Here is a 26,621-nt window from a genome sequence, read left to right on the forward strand (position 1 = left end):
TTTTATATCGCTGAGAACGTATATATATACGAATGTTTTATTCATATAAATTATTTTTCGTTTGAAACTATACCATTGGCCTTTTCCATTAAAAAAAAACAAAACGTGATCTCCATGTCTTCGTTGCAAAACCGTGCGTGGCTGAAAGTACGGCTGGCCTTATTTCTGCATTTGCGTGTACTGTATGTACAGATACGATCGACCGGAGGTGTCGATCGGCACTTGGCTTGCCTGGGTGCTTTCACTGTAGGGACAGGGGGCAGATATGTTGTACGCTTGTACTACATGTTTAATTTGCTTTTGTGTTTTGAACCCTCAAGTTGAAATATACTCCATGGCATTTGACTTCCTTTTCTTTACCAGACTTTTCAAACTTTGGAGTAGTAACCTTGGTTTAATGACATAAAAAATAATATGTAGAGATTTGTTTCCAAATTTCGTTTCATAATCTCGAAAACCTATTAGATATTATAAACTTATTCTATTGGAAATTAAGGTCAAGGTAAAATCTCAAGGCTATAAAGAAAGTAAAACAGGTGGTACTTCTTTTCGAGCTAAGCTAGCAGTTGCCGACGCATTTTATGTAAAGAAGAAGACTGCTCATTTTAGATATGAATTGAGGCTAAAACCTATACTGTATAGTATTTTTTAGAATTTTTAATTGTTATTTTATTTTTTAAGAAATAGTTCAAAAATTTATAAAATATACCCCAGTGTCCCCCGGTAAATTTTTATATAAAAAACACCCTTTCGGAGAGCGTGATATCCTATATGACAAACAGAGAGTTATTGGGCATGCCATTTTTACAGGCGTCTCCCTCGCCATCCTTCCATAGGGCATTATGGGAACCGCGTGCAAAAAATGTATCGGCTGGCCCCTGCAGAAATTAAGTGGATGGTCAGGTGGATGGTAAATTTGCATGCCTCTTGCCGTAACGCTTTTAGCATGGAATCCCAAAACACCCTTTGGGAGGATGGCAAGAGGGTAGTCCGCAAAAAGCTACTGCCCGAGCCAATGCCAATAACCCTAGGTCAACCACATAGAATATCCCGTTTTCTATATGGACATTTTCTTTAAAATAAAACCTCCCAGATGGTGTAGGTTTTTTTTTTTGCAAATTTATGGATTAAAATATATTTTCTAATTTTTAATAAAAATAGAATAGAACAATATTAACTGGGTGAGATTGTCTATAGCTGCCTATCCCCGCGCGCGCGAGGAGGATACGATTTCTATGTGTCAGATCTTTTCTTTTTTTAATTTGTGATTCAGCATTTTGCGATGTTTGAACTTTGAAGAACATTGTGATTGCTCGGTGATGAAGATTATGATTTCTTTCTTTTTTTTATTTACGATTGATTCGGTGCCTTGTTTTGTGAGAACTATGATTGGTTTGTGGTGAAGAACATTTGCCATTTTTACTCGAAGCATCGGCTCAAGCCAAGCGAGTTTTTTTTTTTTTGAAATTGTGCAGATAATTAGTGCTGGTTGAAAAACCAACTGATAGCCATTTCCAACCGACACCGATAAGAGCCTCTATAGTACTGAAAAGAGATGCACGATTGAAGGAGACAAACTTTCTTTTTTTTTTCTAGCTGATCGACCCACTTAATTGCATTGTACACGGCAGCAAATAAGTTGCAATGATTGATTTCACGAATCAATCTAATCAAATTTTATAAAGTAATTATAAACCACAGTAAATGTCAGGACATCACCTGGGGTTGGTGAAAGCGAAGACAGATCAGACCAAAGCATTGTTATTTCAGGTAGCTAATTGGGCCATGATAGCTGCAAGTGATATCCGAGTATATGCCCATGGTTTGATTAGAAGTCAAACATATATCATTCACAAAAGTTTAACAAGGACCGATTGATAGGTATTCGATGAAGAAAATTACACGGCGAAAATGCAGGCTAGTTCGTCATGGTGGTATGCAGTACTGACAATCACTAGTTGGGCTTATTGATTGGGTTTTTTCATGAAAAAAAAGGCAAACATTTGTAAAAAATATTATAAATATAATTTTGATATATGTATTTTTAACAACCTAAAAGCCAAAACTGAAAAATAAACTTCGGTGAAAGAACTCTAAATAAACTCAAAAATTAAGGTTAAAAATTTAAATTTTGGCTTATAAGCATAAGTAAGAAGATGTGGTTAGCACGATGCAGATGAGCCAACAGGGGCCTATACAGTCGGTTGGTCAAGCCCCTTTGTTCTTTTATTTTGTGATAATAGGCCTCTTACCAGGCTAGCCAAACCAACTGCCCGTGAAGTGTTATTATCGTAGGCGGCAGTTTACGTGGACCACCTGCGATAATCGCTCTTTGCAGCCTTGCAGGCAGCCCTCAGGAGGTGTCCGCCTGCGATCCACGCATGTACAACATATTTCCTTCGTCTTCTCTCAAAGTGTGTATCTTGGCCTGAGATGTATGCGGGATAAAATCTCGGCGTCTCGTATGTCCATGCCCTATCCATTTGTCATACAATATATGCATTTAGTTAATATTATAATCTTATTCTGTGAAACAGTGTGGTTCGTATAAAAATATTATATTATAAACCTTGTCTTTTTATCGTGCCAAAACTAGAAGTATAAAACAAGTTAGGGCGTCGAGAGCAAACCAGGCAGTAACATGAAAACGGTTGAGGTCGAAAATATCGATGAGCAAGATGAAACAATTAAAATGACTTAATTACTCTATCGAACCTGATGTGTTAGAGCGTGGTATTTGTTCATGCCATTTGAAGCTCGAGCTTATAGACAGACTCCAAAATGTCGTGGTTTCGCCTTGCGATTATTCTAATTTGAAACTAGTACTTGTCTCTAAACTATGTTTATGTCTATCATCAAATTGAAGACTGAAATATACCACTAATGGTTAGTAACTATATATGAGATAAAAAAATATACTCATGGCACTACTTTAACCATGCTAAAATATCATAAAACTTCTCATAAACGTCCATCGTAGTATATAACTAATTTGTCTGAATCAGACCAATTATTTTTTAAAATAATAATGGCTATGGAGTGGGAATACATGTAATCTAGCCTTGTATATCTATTTGAACTATATACTATATACAGAGAAATTTCGGGTAAAATAACATGGGCTCGGCCTTAGGAGTCCAGTTAAAATATATGACTCCATTCCATCATAAATATTTTCAATTTTTTGGGGTCACACTTTAATTTTAAAACTTTTACCATCAATGATTTCAAAAAAAAGAGAGTAAATTTTACAAAACCATAATTATTTTTGTCAAAAATATCACCTTGCTAACCATTTAACTTTGTATTTCAAAAAGTTGCAAATCACTAAATGATTTTATTAGAAAATTGCAAATTTAACCCATGAGCCAAACTTGTTAAACAAACAAAGTTGGAACTTTCTATTAAAATTATAAACTATTGTTTATAATTCTCTAAAACTACGATATTTCCCCTATATTGCAAAGAAATTTTAATTAAAAATATTACCATTAACTCATTATTACGGTCATTTTGTACATATAGCATATCTTAATCGTTGCAAATGATTATACGTGTCATGTGAACCCTTTGGCCCAAGGGCCCATAATGAATTTTCTTTTTTCTTCTAAAGAAGTAGAGAGTTGGTGGGCATATATGGTTGACATATAGGCCCACACCATCCATTTTCCTTTCAAAAAAACACCGAGTTGATGTTGGGGTGATGACATATTCACCGCTCACTATCATCGCGGCTCCTTTTTAAAGAATCATATATACCTAACTACTCTAAAATGCAACAACCTTTTTTTTGGGGCACAATAGTTGTAGTTTTCCTAAATTTACTCCTAAAAAATTTTAGCAAAACATAAAAATGTTACTTGTGGATTTGCCTTAAAAATACTTTCATAATCTCATAAACTTATTCGATATTGTGAACTTATTCTAATTAAAATATTTTGGTCAAAATCACACCCCATAAATAAAAATAAAATCAAACGACATACATACACAGTTATGACTGGAGAGATCGGCACAAACCCGTGCTAGAGAAATGGTGTGCAGCAGTGGTTTGTCTCCTTTTTGCCTCCTTTTGCCATTTCGCGGCATCACTTTTCTTATGGACCTCAAATGCCCACATTTTGGAGAATCTCTAAAGAACTGCTTGTCTACCTCATGGGCTGAAAGGAAATCTGTCCCAAGCCCCAGCTAGCAAAGCTTTCTTGGAGTAGTCTACTCATATTCATGACCTAATGCACCAATCAACATTCAAAGGTATAGAAAAAAGCTTTTTGAGAGTGTGCCCAACAGGGAATAATTAACTTTTTCCCACTCTTACGAGTGACGATAATAGATTTGCCACCGGAACGATATGTCATAGATACATGATGGTCCACATATCATAGACAAAACGAGTGACAGATCTATTATTATCCGATATTAAGAGTGACAAATAGTTAAATGTCCCATCCAAGTGTCACACCCACTGTGTAGACAGACTACAAACCATAGTGTGCAAAGACAACATGACATATTGAGATGAACTGAACAGTAGTGCCATGACCTGGCCTTTATCTATGCAAGGACAGCATGACAGGCAAAGTTAGTTCTGTGAAAGATGGATAGCTAGGCACATCCATGCACGATGCATGCACAGCAAGCAGGCAGTCCATGGTGCCGTTGGATGTGAGAAACTGCAGGAACACAGTACAGGAGTGGGCTTTTTTGCCTACCTAGTCAGGAGGCATCAGTAGTCACAGTTGATTAGAAGGTTATGTGGAGTTTCGGTTGCTCCTCCACATATTATTCATCACTTATATTCTAGCTATAGCAAGCTAGATTGGCATGCATGGTGCTCTCAGATTCATCAGACAAGACAATCTCAGCTGCTAGATTTGATGCTGCCCATAGCTAGCAACATACGAAGATTATATAATTTATATATTATGTATGGGACCATGTATAGCCCTCCGTATTATGAATTCTGTTGGCCTAAAACCCCGTCACACATTGGTTCCTCTCAGCACTGACCAGTCTCTCACCGGCTCACAGAGTCATTCGTAGGAACCTATAGTCCATTGTGCGTGCATGGGCTAAGATTATAAACGAGCCCTGATACTACTTGTTGTCCAAAATTGGGAGACGTTGGCCTAACTAGGATAAAGCATTGCTACACTTCAAAAGCTAGCTCAAGAGGTAAGAGACTTCTCCTACTTTTAAATTGGTGTAACTCCCCCTAAACGACCAACATGAGACTATTCCCAACAAATTTCTGGTCAATTTTTTCATGAAAAATGAAAACCATGTCTAGTTGTTTAGAGCTACATCTTATTGTGTCATACTCCATATTTTGGTTAGAATTATACCTGTAAAAGGGTTTGTCTTTCGGTGTTAAAAGTTAGCTATTTCATTTGATAAATGACTCTGAATTCTGAATATATGTGGTCTGAATTTTTTAGCTTCTGACTTATCTGTTCGAGCAATTTTATCATCTATGAGGAGGTAACAGGAGATACCACTCTTTTCTATGTAAAATTTGGTATCTCTTGATACATTAGATATTAGAAAGTACCAAATTTTATATAGAAAACAATGGTACCTTATGGTACCTCCTAAAGAATAGGAAAAATGGTCTTTCTGTTCATCTAACCTCTGGCACTGCTAGTTTTAGTGCACCATGATTTTGGTTTACAGGAAATGCATGCTTCTGGACATATATAGATGGCTCTCTTGCCTATTGATAAAAGAAAATACATATGTAGTTTGATGTCCAAAATTAACCAAGTAAATTCTTTCTGAAGACAGACAAAAAGAAAGCTAATACTTATATTCTTGAAAAATGATAACCCAACAATGGTTTAGAAATTCCAGCAGACACCTAGCTTGCTTACAGTTAAACCACAACACCTTTGCTCAAAGTTAAAATAAGATTCTGGATAGAAAGATATCGATCAATATATCAATCAATACAAGAACTGCTGAAAAAGAGGCAGAAAGAAAAACACCCTTCCTGGAATCTTATCAGTTCTTACAGTTGAATCGCACATCTAATAAACAATCTTATATCTCATCAAGATCTGACTCTAAATTGAATTTGGCATGCGGAAATTTTACTCTAAATAATTCTAAACCAGCTGCTTCACTCTAGACGGTTGGCTTCAGCCCATTACATCTACTACTTAAAAAAAGGAGAGCCATTAGCTAGATTTAATTCAAGGAGCTTTTGTGGCTAGCTTCTCATAATCTCTTCCACCCAACAGTTCATTTTATACAAGCCCAAAATACATTTTTTTCCTTCTCCCAGATGATTGAATATTTAAGAAAGGCTTTGGGCTTCTTGTTATCAATTAGCTAGCCCAAAGTTAAGCAGTAGTTTCTCTGCTTCTGAAAGAAAACATAATTAATAGAGATTTACTCCAGTCCAACAAAAATACTACCAAGTCATTTTCTACCATTGGATCTAACTATGCGTACTGTTAGATCCAACGATCAGAAACGATTTGGTACCATGAGGTACCGGTACCTCGTGGTATTTTTTATTACTTTTCGTTGGACTGAAGCAAATCTCTAATTAATAACAAGACAAGTCAAACGATATCATAACATAGTATAATTAAGGCAATATTAAGTGGGCCAATTAATCAGCCCTGCAGCCTAGATGCTGCATCCATCCTGAAACTAACTAACCATCCATCCATCACCAAACTGCACAAACATACATGAGAATTAATTAACTAACTAAAGCTATCTGATACCTGCAAGCAAAAGTGCTAATCATGCATTTCGCTTGACATAAAGCCTAGGAGCACTTTGTGCCGTAGCGAGAATGTGAGATAGATAGATAGAGAGAGAGAGAGACATAAATATAGATTAGAGAGATCAAGCTAATTTAAACAAGGTATGCGTGCAACTTGAGCACTTGGCGCCAAATCACAGCTTGTCAAGTGTGCGACACGAGCGGCGTGTTTCGTCCCTGTTGATCGCATCACGTAAAGCTTTTTAGCAGCTTGCAAGCACACACACTGAATAAATATATTCTCTCAGTCTCTAAATATTTAATGCCATTGATTTTTTATGCACATTTGACTCTTTATCTTATTTAAAAAATTGAAATAATTACTAATTATCATTTTATTTATTGTTAAATATAATTTTTATGCATATATAGCTTTACATATTTTTTAAAAAATAAATAAGACAAATAGTCAAATATACATAAAAAAGTCAATGGCTTCGAACATTTAGAGACAAAGAGAGCGTATATAATAATGGATCTCCAGCAATTAGATTAGTTAACTACACTTGGTTAGCAGCGGCGACGCCTGTAGTTTAGCAGCAGATTCAGGCAGCATGCACACAGGAATGCTCATTTTTGTATGCCAGTGATCCATGCATAGATCCAGTACTCCTGGCCTCCATTTGTTTCAGATCGATTTATAATTGAACGCATGCAGCAACTTGTCTCTTTTGATCCTATAGCTCCCTGGTCAGACATGCATTCTCCCTTTAGCATTGACCATGCACTGAATAGAATACATCTAGTATGATATTAACCATGGAATTGATTAAAAATATCTCACCTTTAACAACTATTTATTCGTTTCAAAATATATATTATTTATATTTGGCCATGTATATATTCATCTATTGATCAATATATATTATTTATATATATGTTTAGGCATATGATCGAATTTTGATAATATAAAAAGTTTTACAATAATATAGCACGCGCACATCAGGGTTTCACTTATCGCAATAATCGTGATAATCGAGGGCTCCGCCGAGAACCGATAACGGTTTCGGGCGGTTTCCTCCGAGAAAAACCGCCCGAATTCAAAAAATTTGAAAAATTTTGATGATAAATTAAGGAAAAAACAAAGTGATAGATATGTATTTATTGAGCTTAGATGTGAAGAAAATTTTCAAAAAACTCAATGTATCATTCATACTTTTGAGAAAAGACGACTTAACTTGAGTTAATTGGAGAAAAATATGTTTTTTTTCACAGCGCATCCGACCCAACTTGGTCCACTAGGGAGAATAACACGACCGATGAAATGGTCCAAAATCTCTCTCAATTTCCCCATTTGTTTGTATGATCAGTGTACTTGACTATGTTTGTATGATAGACTTTATGTTATGGTTGTAGACCTGAGCCTCTGGTCATTGTGGACTTTACTAGATTATTGTTGTGAACATTAATATATTATGGTTGCTAACTTTCTTATAATATTCATGCTTATTTCATACCATAAATTGCGAATTTGTGATTGTTATATGTGTCTTAATTGCTAATTTGTTGAACTATTAGCAAAGGTCATGCCATTTTTTTTATTTTTACTCTACGACTGCTCAAGTATACTTTCTTTTTTACTATAAGCCTCACCATCTTATTCCCTAATTTTCCCCTTTAATTTCAATGCCTAATGGCCTCTATATTTTAGCTAAAACCGCGCGCTTATCACTTATATCGCCACGGTTTTTAGTTGAAACCGTGCGATTATCGCTTCAAACCGCGACCGTCGTATCGTCGCGATAATCGTCTGAAACCACGCGATTATCATCCCAAACCGCAATCTGCAAGTGTCGCGATAATCGTACCAAACCGCGCGATAATCGCGAGTTACCGCACGATATGGTGGTCAAAACCGTCATGATTTTGTTTGAATTTTTAAATTTGAATTCATGCGGTTTTTGAGTGATTATCGTGATAATCGTCGATTATCATGGCTCCGCGCAGGAGCGGTTTGGAGGGCCTCCGCGATAAGTGAAACCCTGGCGCACATTGTATTTTTATCATAGTAAAAATAAAACCGTTATTGGTGTGTTATTTTTGCTAATAGTTAGTTTCAGTTGAGTAGGCCAAATTATTTTTGTCGGTAGCTAGATAGGCTATTTGATAATTTTATTTTGACGCCTGAGGCTAAGTGTAGGTATTATATTGTTATTTGGAAAGATCATCAGTGCTGGCTAGAGCTGCAAATTCGTTATAAGGAAACACATTTGGCATTAACCATCTAAACAAGGACTTGATGTTGATATATGAATTTGTTTTTTTGGCCGATCTACACACCAGTGTTTTGTATACTGCTTTGATTTATTCGAATTACTCAGAGGTGAATCACATATTTGCAAACGAAAAATAATTTGTGAATAACACTTTTATGTATGTATTTTTTAGCGATCTAAAAGTCAATGCCGGAAAATAAACTTCGGTGAAAAACTATAAAATCAATTCTAAATTTAAAGTTAAAATTTAAATTTGACTTATAAGTATAAGCGAAAAGATGGGTGCTCGATCCAAATCGAAGTAGCACTCTTGGTAGTTTTTCTACCTCATATTTAACCAACACTTCATTCCAAATGACAGAATAATCCCTACACTTAAACTCGGACTGCCAAATAAAACTATCAAATAGCCTATCCAGCTAGCTACCAACCAAGATAATTTGGTCTACTCGAATGAAATTAATTAACTACTAGCTAGGCAAATTACGCCACTAACAATAACTTTTGGCCCTCGTACCAACTAAGATGCACCCGTCCATGTTTATGGACATCATGATTTGTAACTAGGGCAATATTTAACTATTGAGATACATAGAGCATAAGTTCCTATATCTATATGTAACTTAGTTATGTTCTTTTTATGTGTTGCAGTGCAGATTATTTATTCTTTTAGCTTTGTAGCACTTAATTTTATATCATTGAATTGCTATCAGAAAATCAAATAATCTCTCGTCCATAAAAGACACAGCCTTAAAACTTTTGGGCAATTGACTGATACCTACACCTTCAACAGTATGCCACTCCAAACAAAAGACGAGTGATCAAATTAATAATTAATTAGTTAAAGATCTCGATCCACTTTGCACAAAGCCAAAAGAGAGAGAGAGAGACCATTCCAATTAATGTAAGCGTGCATGTAACATAATGCTCCACAGCTAGCTCGAGCGAGTGAGTGAGAGTGAGCCGAAGGAAGCTAGCTAGCTAGGTCGGGTTAGTTAATTAACCTGTAGTTAGTTAATTAGCCGGCGAGATAAGGTTCTTCTCGGCTGAGTGCTTTGGGGCTTTGATGCGGCCATTATATTGCACTCTGCCGATATGTTAATTAAATGGCCATGGCGCACGCACTGCCTAATGCCGGCCGGCCGCAGCATCCAAGGTTCATTTTTTGGCTTTTCCAGAGAAAAAGTCATACAATGTCTGTACAAACGAAAAATAATTTATAAATAAAAATTTTATATATATGTGTGTTTATTAGCGATTTAAAAAGCAAGACTGAGAATAAAATATGATGAGAAAACTCAAAAGTCAATGCTAATTTTATAGTTAAAACTTTAAATTTTGATTTATAAGTATAAACAGAAACGAAATGGGGTGACGAACTGCCGGATCCGTTCTTTCTTTTTTAAGTGCTCGATTAGCTGGTTCTTATGAATTTCTGACCAGATATTTATTCAGATCACCAAGAGTTTCAGAGGCATGCATGGATGGATGTACGGCCTAGCTAATCAAGCTTAGAACAGGGGCGACGACAGAATGCAGATTTGTCTTTTGGGGCCTGTGTTTAGGCGTCTCTGCAGGCTGCTGCCATGGACGACCTTAGAATCATCCAAGGGGTTGCTAGCTTCGCTGTGTGTTGGCGATGGAGTACTGATGGCAAATGTATATTCAGGAATGGAAGGAAGGACCACATCAGTACTGAAGCTTTTGTGGCTCTGTAAGCCCAAGCTCGAGATTCTGAAAAGCGACCAGTGGGAATTTAGGAGGATGGATTTTTCGGCTTTTCAATTCTACGATAATGTATTTTTAAAAATATGAGTAAGAACATAGACGGTTTGCCGAACTAAAAATTATACGACTATAGTTGCTACAAATTCCCCGTACAGAAATCTTAGTTCATCCAAAAGGCTAAGGCTCCTTTTGAAACAGTTGAGGTACTCACCAGCGCAGAAAACATGATGTCTGATTGGCGTATGATAAATTAAGTATTGAAGTAACTATAAAACTTGAAAAAAAAAACTTTGATACAGAAAGTTCACGAAACAAATGTTGTGCGGCCATTCGAAAAACGTGCTCATGGTAAACTACGGATCAAGTAGCTCATGAACCACATTGAACGAGCCGCCTAAGTTGATCGTGGATTTGCATGTTCCAATAATACTGGACAGGTAATGTGAAGTTGAAATGAAGTAATGAACAAAATTATTTATTCGTAAAAACTGTGCTAGCTGAATCGAGCTCGATCCCGATACCATAGTATTATGGATTTGTCAGGGTGTTGCTAAATAGGAGAAATTTTACGGTCAGATACAAAAATGTTTCAAAATTATGTAAATTTCGGTAACTCCTACCCTACTCTAAAAAGCGGTGTACATGCCGGTAGGTGTCTCGTCAAAGATCATAAAATCACTCAATTAAATAAAGATGCAGAATATTGTGGTGTTTTAATTATGAATTAAGGGCATGTCTAACGCATTGTAAATTAGAACCTTTTTTGTGCTCTATGAGAAAACCATCAATAGATTGAGTAGAATAGTAACAATAAAATTATATTCTAAAATGTGTCATTCTCAAATTAGTTATTATTTGAAACACATTGTAATATGATCATATAATCAAACTATCTGAAGTATTCCATAAATATGTTTAAAAACAAAAATAATGCATTTTTGCAGTGAAAGTAAAATACCTTGGTACTATATTAAAATTTTAATAATGTTTGAGTACATCACGACAAAGTAAAAGATGCATCCAGTTTGAAGTCAGCGATAAATGGAAGCTACTGCTATTTTTGTTTCAAAATACAAATATTTCTTCATGTTGAGTAAATACAAGGTTATATCATGAGATAGTTTCTAGTCATTCTAGTAGTCAATTTTTGACTTTTGAATCGTTTAGATTCCATAGCACCTCATTGGTTCTGAATTTCGTGGAATAATTGAAATTAGATAAATCAATCTAGAAATGCTTATATTGGGTATATAATTTAAATTATAGAAATACTTATATTTATATTTGTAAAGAAGGGTGTAAATCTCTTTCCTGTTCGCATTTTTTATTTAGATTGTTCTTAGGTGAATAACATTGCATTTCATAGATGATGGATAAAACTGAGTTATTTATAATTTCTAAGCTGTGACAACACGACGAGCAGAGTCTGATCAATCACATTTATTAAGGTGGTGTTTAGATTGAGAAAAATTTTGGAAGCAGTGTCACGTCAAATGTTTGATCGGATGTTGGAAGGGGTTTTCGGACACGAATGACAAAACGAATTTCATAGCTAGACTAGAAACCACGAGACGAATCTTTTGAGCCTAATTAATTCATCATTAGCACATATTGGTTACTGTAGCACTTATGGCTAATCATGAACTAATTAGGCTCAAAAGATTCGTCTCAAAATTTCTTCCGTAACTATATAATTAGTTTTTTGGTTCATCCATATTTAATGCTTTATTTAGGTGTCCAAAATTTTGATGTGATGTTTTTAGAAAAAAATTTTGAAAATTAAACGAGGCCTAAACCAGATCGGACTAAACTGGCGGCTCGCCATGCAGGATACCTCTAATTTGGATCATCCTCTTAATCTAATCATAGTCGATGTATATATTTTAATATATGACTAGACGTATTAACATCTATATAAATCTATCGATCTACACATAACTAGAAAATATTACATTATAAAACTAAAACGGAGGGATATATGCTCACGGCTCGGGAACAGTAAGAACAACTAAGATAAAAAAAAAATAAAAGTTATTATAAAAGTGAAGTAAGCCAAATTTAGACAGCAGCGCAAGTGTGTGTGCAGTGACGACACTTGAGCTGACAGATAGTCCAGCTTCTGTGTCTGTGCTCTCGCCTAGAATTCTCACTGCATGCACATGCTGATATATTTATCATCGTCGTCGTCATTTCATAGCTGTAGCTTTCTTTTTATCAAATTAATTTGATACTGCCATCTGCATATTAAGTACTCTTTTCACGGCGAAAGACTTTCTGACTTTCTCTATATTCATATGGATGCTAATGAATCTAGACATATATATAAATTATATGCATTTATCAATTGATGAATTTAGACAAGACTAGAAAGTATTACAGAATAAAACGGAGGTAAGACTGCGGCATAGCCTTTTTATATATAAAAATTCTCTGAACAGACTATTATCTGTAACTGAACTTGTATGAAGTAATTGGCATTGCTTAGGCCCTGTTTACTTCACGAAAAAAAATTTAGATGTCACGTCGAATGTTTGATCGGATATCAGAAGAGGTTTTTAGACACGAATGAAAAAGCGAATTTTATAGCTCACCTGGAAACCACGAGACGAATCTTTTGAGTCTAATTAATCCATCATTAGCACATATAGGTTAATGTAGTACTTATGAGTAATCATGAACTAATTAGGCTTAAAAGATTCATCTCACGATTTTCCTCCTAATTGTGCAATTAGTTTTTCTTTATCTATATTTAGTGCTTCATTTAGGTATCCAAAGATTCGATGTGATGTTTTTGGAAAAAAAAACCTTGAGGAACTAAGCGGGCCCTTAATTCATTCAAGCATGGATCAAATTTAAATTCATGTCAAATAAACCCAACAAAATTGAGCTAGGTAGGCATCTCTGTTAATACTAATCATGTCATTAATTTGCGCGCATTGTTGTTGCAAGTCTCTACACGCAGCTAATAGCTATAGCAGCAGCGGAGTATGCCAGCCGGGAGTTCTGACTGACAGGTGGGCCTCACTAGGCCGCGAGCCAATCAGGAGAGCGCGCGCCTTTTTTTTTTCGCTCCCCTCTAGCTATGGCGCGAAACGAACAAAAAAGAATATCGCTGGCTGGCTGGCTCGCCGGCCGGCTATGGCCGGAGCGGCCGGAGGTGGACGGGGACGCCGTGCTTGGGGCGGAGGGTGAGGACGTTGACCGGCGCGTGGCGGTAGCTGTCGGAGATGGCGAAGCGGAAGCTGGAGAGGAGCATGGCGAGGACGACCTTGGCCTCGACGAGCGCGTAGGCCTGGCCGACGCAGTTGCGCGGGCCCGCCGCGAACGGCAGGAACCGCCCGGCGCCGGCGGCCGAGGAGCGGCGCGCCCCCGGGGCGAACCGCTCCGGGCGGAACTCGTGCGCGTCGGCGCCCCAGATGGACTCGTCGTGGTGGATGGCCAGCACCGGGATCCACACCGACAGGCCGCGCGGCAGCCGGAGGTCGCCGAGCTGGATGTCCTCGAACGCCATGCGCGGTAGCAGCGTCGCCGGCGGGTACAGCCGCAGCGACTCCTGGATGATCATCTGCAGCTGCGCGCACCAAGCGAACGCAAAAGGTTTCGAAAAGTTAGATCGTGTTCGATATGATGGATCAATGGCCAATGCTGGAATTGGGCTCGACGCGGCGGCGCCGTCGTCGGAGTTCCGTACCACGGTAAGCTTGGAGAGGTGGTCGGCGGACGGCGGCTCGTTGCCGCAGACCTGAGCGACCTCGGCGCGCGCCTTCTCCTGCCACGCCGGGTTGGTGGCCAGCAGCATGATCGTCCACGTGAGCAGCAGCGCCGACGTCTCGTGGCCGGCGAAAAAGAACGTCTTGCACTCGTCGATCACCAGCTGCGCGTCGTAGCTGAACTCGCCGCCGCCGCCGCCGCCGCCGCCGCCGCCCTTCTCCTCCTCCTCCTCCTCCTTCTTCTTCTCCATCTCCGACAGCAGCATCGCCAGCAACCCCCTGCCGTACGTGGCCGTCGTCCGCCCCTCGTCGGCGATCTCCCTGCTCCGCCGTATCGACTCCATCAGCACCGCCTCCAGCTCGCCGTTGAGCCGCCTGATCTCCCTCCTGTACTTGCTCGGGAAATACCTGCACCACACCGGCGCCGGCGACACCACCACCGATCCAACAAACAAACACCATTTCGTAAGCCACCGCACCTTGCATTGAAGCTGTGAGCTACCACCCAAAAATTTTCTTTAATTACACCGATCCAACAAACAAACTCCATTTCGTCAGCCACTGCACCTTGCATTGCAGCTGTGAGCTACCACCCAAATTTTTTCTTTAATTACGTACACCGATCCAACAAACAAACACCATTTCGTCAGCCACTGCACCTTGCATTGCAGCTCTGAGCTACCACCCAAAATTTTTTCTTTAATTAATCGCTAAATTAATCATGCCGGAATTAATCATGTCAAAGGCATCTGATGACAAATTGTCAGCATCCAAATTGGGAGGTTTGGAGTCAGTGCCACTGCACAAAACTAATCGGACAGTGATGGGCCGCACGAACGTGTAAATTAAGTAGGATCCCCGCCAAGAACACCGGATTAATCTAACATAGAATCAGATTAATTTAAGTGATGCAATGCCAGACAGCGGTAGAGACAAGAACAGCGAGGTGATTGTCGTGAGTGAGATGGTGGCGGTGGCGGCGGCGGCGTAACTCACCGGCTGCCGGGGATCCAGAGATGGCGGCTGGAGCGGGCGGTCAGCCGCTGGAGGTCCTCGAGGAGGTGGAAGATGCGCTTGCCGGTGTCGTAGCTGGTGTTGAACTCGGTGCGGGAGATGATGTCGCCGGTGAGGCGGGTCATGTGCGCGCCGATCTCCACTTCTCGCCGGCCGCGCGCCGCCGCGTCGCGGAGCGCCCGGATCGTCTGCTTCGTGCACTCGACCATGTGCCCGACCCTGCCCTGCACGGGTAAACGCCGCGTCAGGAGACGAGGAGGGAGGGGGTGCCAATGCCTGGGAAGAGGCAAAGGTGTTCGACACGTTGCCTTGAGCTTGTCGGCCATGAACGCCGGCGCGACGACGTGGCGCTGGTGCGACCACCTGGCGCCGTTGGCCATCAGCAATCCGCCGCCGATGAAGTGCTTCGTCCCCTGCCTTTGCAGCCATGATTTTCCGGTAGCGTGGGCGTACTTGGACGACAAGAACTCCTTGATCAGGTCGGTGTCCGTCAAGCAGAGCCTCGGCTCGCTGGCATAGAAATAGACGAACAGCTTGCCTGCAAAGGCGACTCGTCAGAGGAACGAACGATATATTTTTCTTTCCACGGTCAGTGGCCACGACGTCCCGTGCACCGGCGGCGACCGGCGAGCAATGCGGCGGAGGGAGGGAGGGGGGGGGGCCTCACCGTAGGTCTTTGACCAGAGCACGTAATGGGGCATGAGGCGGCCGACGATGTCGTGGGTGAGGGACGGCATGTCGTCGGCGGTGGTCCTCGCCACGAGCGCCGACACCTCCCGCAGGTTGCCGACGAGCGGGCGCGGCGGCGGGCCGCGCACGCCCTGCGCCGCCATGGCGCGGCGGATCCTCATTGGCGTCAGCCAGTAGCACGACAGGGTCACCCACGCCGCCCTCAGCAGCAGCGCCACGAGAGGCGACGCGATCACCGCCAGCGCCACCAAGATAGCCATTGACGACGATGGAATCTAACGATCACAAAGACAGTGACGGATCAGCAAAATGAACTCCCTCCCAACAGAGAGAGAGAGAGAGAGAGAGAGAGAGAGAGAGAGAGAGCACAGCGCGTGCTGGCGCTCACCGGAGAGCACCACCCCGGCGGTACGTGTAAGAAGCAGGACGTTCGCCGCCGGCAGCGCTGCACGGGCGGCACACAGAACGGCGCAGGCGGAGGCGAGAGAGGACGAGGAATTAATAGGCGAGATATCCGCGGTATTTATGGGGAAATTTTTTACTGTGCTCCAAATTTGGGCCGTCAGTTTAAATACATACCACGTTATTCTAGCAGCACTATGGAAACATAATACTCACATGCCACTGGAGTCATGGGTATGTTTGGCAAGTAATTGGACACTGCTAAAAAAGTCTCACATGCAGTATCTATAAATTTGAATTATCATTTAAAAATATCGTACTACTAGCAAAGATATTTTTTTTTTGGATTTGAAATGTATTTAAATATTAAGATCCGGTCCGCAGCGAAAAGTTCCTTGCCCACCATTTTGAAGGCATGTCATTATCTTTTCACTTATGTTTATGCTTAATAGCGAAAATATTGAATTTTTCAATTTTTAATTTTAGATCGTACGAATATATATACATATATATAGCAAGACCAATACGTGCACTCATTTAGTATAAGCTATTCTATACACCACTCCCTTAGTTTTGCTATATATATATATATATATATATATATATATATATATATATATATATATATATATATATATATATATATATATATATAATTTTTAAATAATTTCATTTTTATGGTATTTTGTTGCAGGAGGTAGGACGCGTTCAGTGGTACTGTGCTTATCCCCGCTACATAAGGTGTTGTTCACGCGCTATGTGTGCAGCTGAGTTAGACTTCTTTTATTTAAAAATCAAATTTTGTGAAACAAATGCCAATACGCATCGTAACATAAATCAAACATTTTTGAATTAGCTAGTTTCACAATATAGCATAATATTTTAATATTCTTACAGTGAACTTTACTTATTCGGTCATTTATTAGGATTTGGATTCAGATTACAACCATGGATAAGTATATAATATTAATTGGAGGTCCCTATTTATGGCATTCTAATATAATTCATGGCATGAGTGATGAATAGGTTTTGGAAGGGAAGTTTATGTGCGGCCATCCTTTCTTTCACATTTTGTGATTTATATTTTGATATTGGATATTTAGAAAATCAGGTCTTATCTTCTTTAAGAAATTGATGCAGTCAATGTATATCTTGGTACTGAAAATAAAAGATGGATTAGAGATATTTATTAATTGCTTGCGATTTTGTATTTCTTCACTGGGTCAGGATACGTGAGATCAAGTGCGAAGATCAATGGAGTTAATGCGCTTGGAGTATATGTTTCTCTTCAAGCTAAGTACAATTTAGATGTACATATATCCGCATGGACCGCATCTTACTTGTGCTAATGAGTGTGTGCTCTCTCACACGTCTAAATAAGAAGACCTCGGGTGCGTTCTGGAGCACTAGCGGTGCAAATTATTTCTGGAGTCTTACGTGCATATTTTTTGAACGTCTAGACGGTACCATTTTGCAAAATGTTCGTATATAAAGGTACATCAACTTAACTGTCTAGAGTATATTTTTAACTTTATATTAATTAATTTTATCATTTACACCATTAAATATCTAAAAAATAGACAATCTTTTATCTATAAAAGAATACAGCCCTAGTCTCACATAGTGTGAGCATATGTGTTTTGATCACTGGTTTGCAAAGTTCACAGTACATGTCCTTATGTACATACCAGTCAAACATATACTTTTGTCTTAAAAAGTATTTGCTATAATTATATATTTTTAGCATATTTCATAGGCACTGATATATTTCAACAGAAATTAATATTTGATATACGATGGAGAGCATGAACAAAATCTTACTGCTATACAGCATATCATCAAATTCCGCACAATCGAATAAATATAGACAAGCAATATGTTTTGTACATATATGATTTACATCTAAAAACTAAACGGAGAACATTATATAAAAAGCATATTACCCTTCTATGGGGACAAGCAATAAGTTAAGGATTATTGTGAGATATCCTGTCCTGGTTACTTAGGCCATAATATGTTGACTATGGATATGCTAATCCATATAGTCAACTTCATTTCGCTTAGATGTGACCACAGCCCCTTGTCGCTCCTGAGACACCTCAGGCAACGACAACAACCCATGCTGCCACCCCACTACTTGTCCTCCTCTACTTTGACACTGTCGGAAGCTGATTGATTGCCATGACAACAGCGGCAAAGGCATTTTTCTCTCCATAGAAGTTGTGGTAGTGATGAACACAAAGACAACAACAACGGTTATGGTGATGTTTTACTGGATCTATGGTCATATATGGGGGAGATGAAGGGTGTGGGATGCTAGAAGGCTTGAGAGTGGTGACGAGGACCTTCCTTGTTGCCTGCATGGTGGGGGTAGCTAGATCCGGTATCTCCTTTGCTAGACCTAGCGGCTCCAAGGGGCATCTCTATGATAAGCTCAATGGAGGCCCCATTACAGGCAATGACGACACGTCAGCAGCAACAAGGGTGATGATGTGGTAGCTCTAAAGGGGTGACACCTAGACCTCTGGGACTCCATACTCTGATCTAGTGATGTGGGTGGTACGGGTTGTCTCTCTTTTATCCAAGCCTTCACTTTCTTTCTAGAGTTTGTCTTGTCCATAGGGAGAGTGGACATGATAGTTTGGGAGGAATAGCACGCATCAGCTAGCATGCAACAAATTGGAGATGGAGACCAGGGACCGGCTTTGAGGTACCTTGTGTAGTAGCAAGTTACCGGTAGAGGGTTTACCGGTAGAGGGTGTTGGAGCAGTGGTGGTTGCAAAGGAAGGACATTTTGTGATACCTATCTTGAGGCAGACAGGTACTAGCCAGTGGAGGGGCACCGATGTGGCAAGTACACATGCTTGTAGAGGATTGATGGTGGTGGGATGATGGGGCTAGGACACAAGGAGAAAGGGATGATGCAGGCAAAAGCCTAGCCCGACGACGTGTTGTTCTGATCCAGCAACATTATACCTTTGGGCACTGAGATCCTCCTAGGAACATTGTGGAGACTCTCCCTCTCTATCACTAGTAGGATCCTTCGGACGAAAACCAAATCCAAGGTCCTGGATAGGTGATGGTGGCATTTTTGATGTCGTGACCTTCCTAGAGATATCATCTAAGAGATCTCATTTCTACCTTCATATCTTCGATCAGTATAATCTACCAGGGTGCTCTTGGATGTTGCCATTAGGTTTGTGCGAGGGACGAATAGGTCTTCTTCTTCTCTCTCAGCCTCTCCCTTGATAAGTCTTCTCTGTACTGATGACTAGGGTACATGGATGATCATCGACTTGGAGATATTGTAGGGTGGTGTTTTTTTATGCCCCTTCATGGGCTGGGCTAGCGGTGATTAGTCGCCCACAGTGGTGGTTAGCTGGTGCTACTTCTTTCCTCAGAGTGTGTTCAAGAGTAGCTAGCTAGTATATATATGGTGGTGTGTGTGTTTTTATTTTATTTCTCTTATCACATTATAGCAAGGTTGTAATCTTGAAAAAAAATTTCTTGCTATATGTATTAATACGAAGCCTTGCACGTCCAGTGTAGCTCGTTTAAAAAAAAAAAGATAATCGAAGGTAAGCGAGAAGGTCGATGGAAGATTATTATTAGTCAAGTTATAAGTATAGTGTAGATATGAACAAAGGGCATTAACCACAATACAACTCAATAATAATTATAAAGACTAATATCAAAATACCTCCAGTACCAAAATTTATACTCGATAAGGTTTCTAGGTATAAACATTGGACAATTTTACTATACTTAAGAAAGTACCTCTAGGTACCAAAATTTATACTTAAAAATTTTGATACCGTGAGATACAGACCGGTGGTACTAAATATGGCACTTAAAAAATATAGTACATCCCGTTACTTTCGTAATGACCGTAAAATTGCTCATAAACATTAATTACTCTTCAGAACAAAAATATAAGTTGGAGGCCCATGGTTCATGTTAGCCTGGCCTATCCTTTGTCATTAACACTATCCAAAACAACATTTATTACGAGAAAATTATAGTTCGCCGGAAGCTCATGCAATTATGTATTTGCAGAAAGCTTACCTAGCTACTGTCATATACTCTCATGGCTGGGTGATGGGTTATAGACACCAAGCCTATGAGAGTTCAAAGTCAAGATTTTCACTAGCATCCATCACTTGTAGGAGCGCGGCATGTATACATGCCAAGAGGGTTTGATTCCCTTGACTATATTGATAATCGTATGTAGAGGACATGTTTAAGCAACCCACACTAGATGGTATGAATTTTCTATCAATATAGTTGAAGAAAATATAAGATTATCAGGCTCATATTTTTCGCTTCTGCTTATAATCCAAAATTTAAATTTTCAATTTTAAATTGAGAATTAATTTTAGAGTTTTTCATTGTAGTTTATTTTTTCAGCTTTGGTTTTTATATCACTAAGAACACATATATAAAAGTTTTATTTAAAAATTATTTTTTATTTATAAATATACCGTTTGACAATTGCCCCCTAGCCTATGAAGACAAGACGCTAAGAGGGATAATGCAAGTGTGTGTCCATCAGCAAGCTCCAAAACTGAAGCACTAAGGACAGCAACATGAAACCACAACTGTCGCCAGGAATTCTTGTCCGAAGCAGCAGGCTTAAACTAGGGTATCATCACGCTACAGCATGTAGATAGAATGGTCAATCCCTTAAAAAAATTATTCCCGGTACTTTATTCCGTATTCGCTACCTGAACTTTCACCATAGATGATTCTGAAGCAAAGTGTTCTGATATGGAACAGAAACTAGTGCAGCTAACAACAGAAAAGGCAAGAGAAAAAAAAAAGAAACCGATTAAGAAAGGAGGCCAATTTTGTTTCAGTATAAAGCCTAGTTCTCTGCACCCATCTGCAACTTGGAGAAAGAAAAATCATATATGCTATGAACAATCATACCAAAGAGCATGGATAACCTCATGGAAACCCATTGTTTAGTGGAGCTGTAACAAAAAGGGTTCAGAATACTAACAGAAGAAAGACAGCTTGGATGAGCTGTAGTCGATCAGAACCAAGTCGGTGCACACACTTCTTCCTGAATATTGCTGCAGCAGCCTGAAGATTTGGACGTTTATCTCAGTTATGTCCAAGTGACGAACAGTTTAACAACCTGACGAAGTTGTTGAGTTATAATCTAAATTTATTTGTGTTAGTGTGTATATATATATATATATATATTTCTTGTAAGCCGCCGTACAGCGTTATAACTTTATCCTGATATAGCGACGGTATTTTTTTGCTGACACCCGTGGTTTTTTCAATCCTGTTTTAAGAGGGTTTTCTATATCAAATCTCGTTTTTTCTATGATTAATTTATTATGTTCATCATTTATTTGCTGACCGTTTCCTAGCAGGAGTAATCTCTGGTCATACGGTTAGTTTCAGAGGGTTTCGCTCTTGTCGGTTTTTTTGTCGGTCTGTAAAACGCTAAGCGAACTTTTGTGCTGGTAAGCACTAACATATTCAGGCTAGGACCCTTGCTTGCTATTTGCTTTCCTGTTGCCTTCCAATTTTTACTCTGTAACTTAGTCAGATCTGTCCAGACAATTTTCAGAGGGATGCAGCAAAGCATTGCTGGAAATGCTGCATTGCTGCCGTGTCTGAATTTTGTGATGAACCCGTTGAAGGATACTCCCTTTTTTGCAATTTGGAAGCCGCGATGTAAAAACCAAGATTGGCCATGGGGGATAAGGGACCTGTTTGAGAAGGTTTAGATTCTGAGAAGTAGCTATTTGGTAGCCAGCTTTTGAGAATATGGAAAAGCTCATAAATTCAGCTTCTCCGGCTTCTGGATTTTTAGTTTATTTTTCAGAATCTGTAACTACAGATTCTCAGAAGCTATTAATCGTTTGGGGCAGCTTCTGGCAGAAACAGCTTTTACAAAAAGCTATTGCCGGGAGAAGCTCTCTATGCCCCTAGCTATGGACACAAGCTCTGGGGCACTAACTCTTAAGAAAGCTGCACATGTTTCCATCATCTGATTCTGACGTTTTGAGGGACAACGCAAAATCGAAACAGCTTGTTTCCGTTTGATATAGCATAAGGTTGTTCTTATCATCGCATACTGAAACTAGCAAGGCCGTGTTATTTTCAGATTATAGTCACTAGATTATTGCGCTTAATTAGACAGTGTATATTTAAATAAAAACTTTCTTATATAGATTTTTTTTCTTAAAAAATCAAATACTTAATTGGTCATATGCCTATTACTCCACTAATCCTATCAGTCACCCGATATTTTCTTGATCTTTAATGAATCGAGCTAAAATGTTTTGGTTCGATGTATACAGCATCAAAATCCATTGAAATAGAAAACGTTTTGAACAAACATTCCAACTACTTAATCAAATATCGATGTTATGCTAACTCGTAGGCTGCTATTACACCATGTTATGAACAATTGGTCTTTCAACGAAGATACTCTATACTTTGTCGAAATGAGCACTTCTAAAATTACCTTTAATACCACAAATATATGTGGTAATTAAGTCATATTAAACCTTCTTTATTTAAATTTATACTTTGAAGACCAATAAAATATGGCGATACATCAAAGGACTAATATGAAATATTCGAGAACTGTAAGAAACACTAAGTAATAACATATAGTCAAGAGGTGAATGACACATTCGTTTTGCAACCACATCCAATGGCCTCTTTTAGAGTTAAAAAATGATGCTCACAAGTCGTTCGCTATTCATCCTCACACATCCACTCACTTCATATTCACGACGCAATCTATTCGTATCCTCTATGTGCACTAGGAAAGAATCGGAAATCTCCAGTATCATTCGTATCAAAACCAACCATTGTTCCTTTTTACGGATCTACATCATTTTGTATCGCAAGTACGATAAATGCATGGAACAACCGGGCATCGAAAACATCACAATCGACAGGAACGGCACAATGATGCCGACAAAAAAAAACAAGAAGACACACGAGGTAAATGTATCACGTTTCACAGCGAAAGTTCAGATATGTGCTTCCAAGTTCAACGTGAGAACCACCGAGCAATTACACTCAACTACACTCCAGGTGTGTTTCTCACCTTGCTGAGGCTGTCATTTTCTCCTTTCTTGCTTTCTCCACATCACTGTAGACGAAAGGAAGAAAGCGCCACTCTGATGTCCCCGTACCAGCAAGAGAGGGTTTTCGCAAATTTTCTTTTCGTTAACGAAATTCCTGCGTTCCAAAGAAACCATGTTCAGTGACCCATCTTTGTGATTTCTCTGCCATCCAAAACAATGGCGAATTAGGATTTTAGCCAAGACCTAAAAATCGTTGTATACACTTCGGTAAATTCATTCTAGCAATAATAATTATAAAATTGACAACATAGTTATATATATATATATATATATATATATATATATATATATATATATATATATATATATATAATATGCACGAAGTAATACGTATTCATATTTATGTGAGTTTTTTAGAAACACATATATTTATATATATACCATCATATACCAGCTATGGAAGTATACCCTGTAGCTCCGCCCCTATCCAAAAGTATCTCACATCACTGTAGGCGAAATGTGCTCTCATTGTGGATATGACAACTATTCAGCTTCAGCGTTGCCGTATCTTGTGAACCGTTCCATGGAAGAGATCCTGATACTGAAGGATCCTCCACGTTCCAAGAAATCTTTGTGCCAAACTATATTTGCCAGTGGCCCTCAAAGAAAATAAATAATAAATAATTTTTGCCAGTGTATCACCAGCTCTGGCAAGCAAAACTGGTCAGCTTATTGGAACCTAATTAAGAGGAGAAATGGTCATCAGTGAGGACTGATCACGTTTAGGAGCAAAGCAATATAGCATATGTGTGTTGAATTGCAGATTACTGATAGAACTGAAATTTTTTCCATCTAGATATGTATAGTATAATAATTGATTTTTTCTTAAAAAAATATGCGTAGCGTAATTAACCAGTATTCCTCCATAAGGATCTGAGAATCTTGGCCTTGACTACTGCAATTGATCTGCTTTTCAAGTATAATTTTTTACAGCTATTAGCAAATCTCCGCTTATTCAACAAGAGACTAGACACACTAGACTATATCAGTTTGATTCTGATGATTTTTTTAAAAAAAAGGATCATGCAAAAAGCGCATAAGCTTTATAATACGAAACCTTTGGAGCAAGTCCAACTCACCAACTTGTCCACCGATATTGCCTAGGGTTCTTTAAACTTCAACCTAGCTCCACTCATTAGGTTCTTTCTGTTTCTCTGCCGTTGATCATGTCTGTTCTAAGTTAAAACAGATATTATGAGCAAATCGCGAAGAAACACACTAAGTTTTTGAGAAAAAAAAATGATACTCCCTCCGTTTCTTAATGTAAGACTTTCTAACATTGCTTAGATTCATATTAATGCTAATGAATCTAAACACATCTATAAGTTATATATAATGAATAAACAAGGCTAGAAAGTCTTACAATATGAAACGGAGATAGTAGTTATAAATCTGTATACAGTTTATATTAATCTATGTTTTTTTGATCTATTTTCTGCACAATATACGTGCTGCCGATCGATGTCCTATTGAGATTTTTTTCTAGATAATGGTATTTACCCTGGCATTTGCTTGAAAGAAGCTATATCAAATTATTACAAAAGGTTGTAGGTCAAGCGACTCAGAATTACAAATCACAGCTCGATTAAATGAATCACTCCCATCTTTTCGCTTCTGCTTATGCTTATAAACCAAAATTTAAATTTTAACCTTAAATTTAAAGTTGATTCTGAGATTTTTTTTTCCCGAAGTTTATTTTCCAGTGTTTGCTTTTAGATAACTAACGATACATATATAAAAGTTTAGTTCACAGATTATTTTTTTCGTTTGCAAATATATCATTTGGCTTTTTTAATAAAAAAATCCAAATAATCGCCCCTGCAGATAATGACCTCAACTCTGTTCAATCTAATTTCTTCTTTTATTTCTTTTAACCAACGAAACAGATACAATCCGATTTAACCGTTATGTACACTGGGCCACATGATGCCAAGGCCCATATGAACAGTCCATGTCCTTGTATCGTCCCACTGGTTGGGTTTATGGATACAGAACCACTGCAGAACGGAATCTCATCCGAAACAGGATACAGATTATCCAGTATTGTTATAAAAAAAAAAAGATTATCCAGTATTAAATGATACCAACTATCTTGTATCAGATGATACAAGTCAATATCATCTGGTATCATTGATGCAATGCGACGAGAGCAGCACGGAGGGTGCAGCGCGGAGATCTGCGCTGGCGAGCAGCGTGAAGGAGCGGCGCCAGAGCACGTGGAGGGAGTAGCGCGACACGGGTGCACAAGGGAGGCAGCGCCGGCGGCGGAAACCCACGAGAGAGCGGCGATGGCGACGGAGCGCGCAGCGCCGGCGGCTCACTAACTTCTGGAGTCTTTCTGATATGGATAAGCACTGAATCAAATATAGTCAAAATCTATCAAGATCTCCTTCCCAACCTGTAATCTATTCTCATCCTGATTGCTGCTCCGTTAATGAATGTCTAGGGTTTTACACTAAGTACACCATTCGAACTAGAAGATCGTACTCATTTTATTTTGAAACGGGGGAGTGACATCTTTTCTTTCACATCCACGGCTCTTGAAGCCATGGGCGCTTGTTCTGGACGTGTTCTTCACTTGCAACAAGGATGAGTAGCTGACAGCAAACCATTCTCATCTGTTCTTACCTTTCTTTGGCCAGTTTGGCTTTTATATACTTTCTTGGGTACATACTATAGATTACCTTAATACGGACTTTGATAACGGAGATGTAAAAGGTTCAGGGACCGTCTGCATCCAACACTCTCTTTGCGTGCTAACGTGATTATCGTCACATAATCTGCTATAGTGCCATCCAAATGAGTTTTCTTTTCAATGTGTATTTATGCTGGTTTACCTGATTTTTGTGATGGGTGTCTTGTTTCTGAAAAATTGTCTGTCGGACATGCTAAGGCCTTTCTAACCTCTCCCAAAGTCATTTACACAGTGCTATATGTTTACCTGTCTGTTTTTACTGTTCCTACA

At 39.0% G+C, this 26,621-nt stretch overlaps 1 protein-coding gene across 1 annotated transcript; it reads right to left on the minus strand.

Moving 5' to 3' along the window:
- Window positions 1-13,543: 13,543 nt before the first annotated feature.
- On the minus strand, window positions 13,544-16,585 carry LOC102721306 (cytokinin hydroxylase-like). Its single transcript, XM_040527762.1, has 6 exons — window positions 16,522-16,585; window positions 16,111-16,408; window positions 15,752-15,981; window positions 15,426-15,667; window positions 14,411-14,837; window positions 13,544-14,290 (listed from the first exon to the last, which is right to left on the minus strand). Exons 2-6 carry the CDS (start codon window positions 16,391-16,393, stop codon window positions 13,856-13,858), a joined length of 1,617 nt encoding a protein of 538 aa, XP_040383696.1. The 5' UTR covers window positions 16,394-16,408; window positions 16,522-16,585; the 3' UTR covers window positions 13,544-13,855.
- Between the last annotated feature and the right edge of the window lie 10,036 nt (window positions 16,586-26,621).

This window comes from Oryza brachyantha, chromosome 9 (genome assembly GCF_000231095.2).
Source record: "Oryza brachyantha chromosome 9, ObraRS2, whole genome shotgun sequence".
Classification (NCBI taxonomy): Eukaryota; Viridiplantae; Streptophyta; class Magnoliopsida; order Poales; family Poaceae; genus Oryza; species Oryza brachyantha.